The 4592-nt window shown below is 40.2% G+C and overlaps 2 protein-coding genes across 2 annotated transcripts; both read left to right on the forward strand.

The window, feature by feature from the left end:
- Positions 1–988: 988 nt before the first annotated feature.
- LOC149497590 (uncharacterized) lies at positions 989–2304 on the forward strand. Its single transcript, XM_089719223.1, has 2 exons — positions 989–2225; positions 2276–2304. The coding sequence occupies exons 1-2, from the start codon at positions 1001–1003 to the stop codon at positions 2302–2304; spliced, it is 1254 nt and encodes a 417-aa protein (XP_089575349.1). The 5' UTR covers positions 989–1000.
- A 421-nt stretch (positions 2305–2725) lies between these two features.
- On the forward strand, positions 2726–4337 carry LOC149497591 (uncharacterized). Its single transcript, XM_089719224.1, has 3 exons — positions 2726–3162; positions 3433–3772; positions 4269–4337. Exons 1-3 carry the CDS (start codon positions 2795–2797, stop codon positions 4335–4337), a joined length of 777 nt encoding a protein of 258 aa, XP_089575350.1. The 5' UTR covers positions 2726–2794.
- Positions 4338–4592: the final 255 nt, after the last annotated feature.

The following is a 4592-nucleotide window of genomic DNA, read 5'->3' on the forward strand; positions in this document are numbered from 1 at the left end:
TTATCCTTTGCATGCATACCAAATGTATGTGATTGCCACATTTTTTACCTTTTGCATGTTTGACATATGTAAATTATTAGCACATGTGTCCTTGACTAGGTTTATTGCACAATTGACAATGTACTGGATTGTTGTTCAAGGAATGCCCTTGAGTAGAGGAATTGGAACAATTATTGGGGCTTGACTGAGAGTCTGTGTTGTTATTGGATCGACGATTATTGCAATTGTTGAAAATGTTGAATCTATTGTGGGTGGCAATTGCAGCTGTGATTGGAGTCGACACCTTCTTTGATTCCTCATGTTAAAGAAATAATTCATGATCGAGCAACTTCTCATATAATTCTTTGTAGGAGATTGTTAAGGATTAGTTGTAAATAGAACTCTATTAGGAGTTAGATTCCTAATAGGTTTATAGTATTTTGTATGTGTATATATATGTGTCCCTATTGATGAATCAAATACAGAAAAAATATTTTCCCACATTAAATCTACATGGTATCAGAGCCTGTGGCTCTTTAAACTTGATTTTTTGCCGTTTGCATAGAAAATTCCGGCGTTCCCTCAAAATCCGGTCACTGGATTTCCTGGGCGTGGTGGCTGTCAGTGTTGGTGACTATTCTAGGGTCACTTTTTTGTCTCACCGCCCACTCCAGGAGTTGCTCCAGCTGCCGATCGATCATCCCCCAAAATCCGGTCACCGGATTCCCTGCGCGTGGGCCTCACGCGCCGATACAAGATTCTGCTACAGTACCACGCGCCGGCGCGTGGCGGCGCGTCCGGCTGTTTCCGGCGATCGGAAATTGTGTTCTGGCTTCATTTTTCTGTCAGCAGTCTACTCAGGTGGTTGTTTTTGCGATCCGGTGAAGTTTTGGTAGCGGCGTACTCAGTTCTGTCAATTTAGCGTTTCAGGTTACCTTTAGCTCCTGTTTGCATTGAAAGACTATTTTTTTTTTTGGTGTCTATTTCTGCGTTGCTGGTAGGGGTTTAGTTTTTATTAATAATGGATCCTCCACCTACAGATTCTAAAACTACTATTACTGAATTGATCCCAGCAATGAATAAGATCACAGAACATAAATTGAAAGGAACTAATTATTTAGATTGGAGTAAGACAATTCGAATTTATTTGCGAAGTGTTGAAAAAGATGATCATCTAATTGATGATCCACCAACTGATGACACTAGGCAACGTTGGCTTAGGGAAGATGCTAAGTTATTCCTACTGATTCGCAATTCTATTGACAGTGAAGTAGTTGGATTAATCAATCATTGTGAGTTTGTTAAAGAATTAATGGAATATCTTGAATTCTTGTATTCAGGAAAAGGTAATCTGTCTCGTATGTATGAGGTCTGCAAAGGATTTTATCGGGCTGACCAGCGAGATATGCCCCTTACAGCTTATTTCATGGAATTTAAAAAGATTTACGAGGAACTTAATGTTTTATTGCCTTTTAGTCCCGATGTTAAGGTTCAACAAACGCAGCGAGAACAAATGGCTGTGATGAGTTTTCTTGCAGGTCTTGCTCCAGTTTTTGAAACTGCCAAATCACAAGTTCTTTCAGGCAGTGATGTTACCTCTCTTCAGGAGACTTTTGCTAGATTGCTACGTACTGAAGGTTCTCATACACCTTCCCCTTCTGATAATAGTGCCCTTGTGAGTCGTAATCAGGTAGCTAGACAGCCAGTAAACAGAGGAAGAGGAGGAAATAATCGTGGTAATGGACCAATCACTCGGGAGACAAGCATTCTGATCTGTCATTATTGTCATGAACCTGGTCACACTAAACGGTATTGCAAGAAACTAATAAATAAGCCACCAAGGGTAAATATGGCACATCAAGATAATGCAGTTACTTCTTCTGACAACAATGTAACAATTTCTGCTGCGGAGTATGCTGAGCTCTCTAGATACCGTTCCTCTAAGTCTACTGATTCCTCAATTGCTGCTGCTGCCAACTCAGGTACTCCTCCTTCCTGTCTTATGTCTACCTCATCAGAGTGGGTCATTGATTCTGGTTGCACCGATCACATGACAGGTAACCCTAGTCTCTTATCCTCCTTAAAAGAACCTAAACAATTTAATCGTCATGTTACTCTAGCCGATGGGTCCACATCTCCTGTCAAGTGTATTGGCACTGCCAATCCCATTACATCTCTTCCATTGTCTTCTGTTTTTTGTTTGCCTCGTTTTTCGTTTAATCTATTATCTGTTAGCCAAATTACTCGTATGCTGAATTGTTGTGTCAAATTTTATCCTACATATTGTGTGTTTCAGGATCTTTTGACGAAGCGGATTATTGTTAGAGGACGTGAATCTGGTGGCCTTTATCTTCTGGATGAACACATTTCATTATCTCTGGCTTGCGCTGGTGCTCTATCTCCTCTTGAGGTTCATTGTCGTTTGGGTCATCCATCATTGTCTACTTTAAAGAAGTTGTGTCCGCAGTTTCAGTCTTTATCAAGTTTAGAATGTGAATCTTGTCAATTTGCCAAACATCATCGTTTGCCTTTAGTTCCTCGAGTCAATAAACGGGTTTCATCCCCTTTTGAGTTAGTTCATTCTGATGTTTGGGGTCCATGTCCTGTTATTTCTAAAACTGGCTTTCGGTATTTTGTAACTTTTGTGGATGATTATTCTCGTGTTACTTGGTTATTTTTAATGAAAACTTGTTCTGAGATATTCTCTATTTTTTGTTCTTTTTGTGCTGAAATTAAAACTCAATTTAATACTTCTGTTCGCATATTGCACAGTGATAATGCTAAAGAATACCTATCTAGTTCCTTCCAATCTTATATGTCACAAAATGGTATTCTCCATCAAACATCTTGTGTTGATACTCCTTCTCAAAATGGGGTTGCAGAAAGAAAGAATCGACATCTTCTTGAGGTTGCTAGGGCACTTTTATTCCAAATGAAGGTCCCTAAACATTTTTGGGCTGATGCTGTCTCTACTGCATGTTTTTTGATTAATCGCATGCCTTCTTCTGTGCTTAATGGTGCAATTCCTTATAATGTCTTGTTTCCTTCTAAACTTCTATTCTCCATTGAACCTCGTATTTTTTGTTGTACTTGTTTTGTTCGTGATGTTCGTCCACAGGTTTCCAAATTAGATCCAAAGTCCCTTCGTTGTGTTTTCCTTGGGTATTCTCAACATCAAAAAGGGTATCGTTGTTTCTCTCCCGATCTTGACCGTTATCTTATTTCTGCAGATGTCACATTTTTTGAGAATACTCCATTTTTCCCTTCTTCTATATATAAGAGCGAGGGGGAGGATGATGACCTTTTAGTCTATGCTATCCAGTAAGTTCATAACTCTCCTGCTCCTGCTCGTATTCCTGACCTTGCTCCTGCTCCTACTCCAGTGTCTGCTGCTCCTATTCCCACTCCTGCACCAACATCTACACGCCTTCATTTTGAACAGGTTTATTCCAGGAGACCAGGAACTCTTGACTCACTTCCTCCACCTGCCGTTTCAACAGAAGATCCGGTTCTCTCCACTCAACTTGAGCCTGTACCATCCACTCCCCAGTCAGACCTTGACCTTCCCATTGCTCTTCGAAAAGGTAAACGCAAGTGTACCTACCCTATTTCCTCTTTTGTTAGTTATGATCATCTTTCTTCTTCATCTCGTTGTTTTGTAAGTAACTTAGACTCTGTCTCTATTCCTAAAACTGTTGTCCAAGCTTTGTCCCATCCTGGTTGGTGTGCAGCAATGAAAGAGGAGATGGCTGCCTTAGATACTAATGGTACTTGGGATCTTGTGCCTCTCCTGGTAGGTAAGAAAGCTATTGGTTGTAAGTGGGTTTTCACCGTTAAAGTGAATCCTGATGGGACTGTTGCTCGTCTCAAGGCTCGATTAGTTGCAAAGGGCTATTCTCAGATCTATGGCCTTGATTATTCTGATACTTTTTCTCCTGTTGCCAAATTGTCTTCTGTTCGTTTATTTATTTCATTAGCAGCTACTTTTGACTAGCCTTTACATCAACTGGACGTTAAGAATGCCTTTCTTCATGGGGATCTTCAGGAGGAAGTTTACATGGAGCAACCACCAAGCTTTGTTGCTCAGGGGGAGTCGGGTAAAGTGTGTAAACTTCAAAAATCTCTTTATGGCCTAAAACAGAGTCCTCGAGCTTGGTTTGGTAGATTTTGCAATGTGGTACATCAATTTGGCATGCAGAAGAGTACTTCTGATCATTCTGTATTTTTCAGAAGTACTAAGACTGGTTTGATTCTACTTGTGGTTTATGTTGATGACATTGTTATTACAGGGAGTGATTCAGTCGGCATTACATCACTCAAATCATTTCTCCAGACCCAGTTCCAGACAAAAGACTTAGGATTGTTGAAGTATTTTTTGGGTATTGAAGTATCTAGGTGTAAAAGAGGCATCTTCTTATAGGAAGTATGTCCTTGACTTACTGAAGGAAACTAGAAAGTTGGGTGCCAAGCCATGCAGTGCTCCAATGACTCCAAATATGTAACTTTCAATTGGTGGTGAGCTATTTGATGATCCTGAGATCTATAGAAGGTTAGTGGGCAAATTGAATTATCTTACCGTAACACGTCCAGATATTGCTTACTCTGTGAGCGTC

This window comes from Jatropha curcas, chromosome 3, assembly GCF_041381405.1.
Source record: "Jatropha curcas cultivar XTBG-Jc1 chromosome 3, XTBG_Jcur_1.0, whole genome shotgun sequence".
Lineage (NCBI taxonomy): Eukaryota > Viridiplantae > Streptophyta > Magnoliopsida > Malpighiales > Euphorbiaceae > Jatropha > Jatropha curcas.

Excerpts from the sequence above, each read along its gene's own strand:
- LOC149497590 (XM_089719223.1), top strand. The coding sequence starts at position 1,001 with ATGGATCCTCCACCTACAGATTCTAAAACTACTATTACTGAATTGATC. Across the intron at positions 2,226-2,275 it reads ATCTGTTAGCCAAATTACTC|GATCTTTTGACGAAGCGGAT; the intron begins GTATGCTGAATT and ends TGTGTGTTTCAG.
- LOC149497591 (XM_089719224.1), top strand. The coding sequence starts at position 2,795 with ATGTCACAAAATGGTATTCTCCATCAAACATCTTGTGTTGATACTCCT. Across the intron at positions 3,163-3,432 it reads TATTCTCAACATCAAAAAGG|GAGACCAGGAACTCTTGACT; the intron begins GTATCGTTGTTT and ends GGTTTATTCCAG. Across the intron at positions 3,773-4,268 it reads GGGATCTTGTGCCTCTCCTG|GGAGTGATTCAGTCGGCATT; the intron begins GTAGGTAAGAAA and ends TTGTTATTACAG.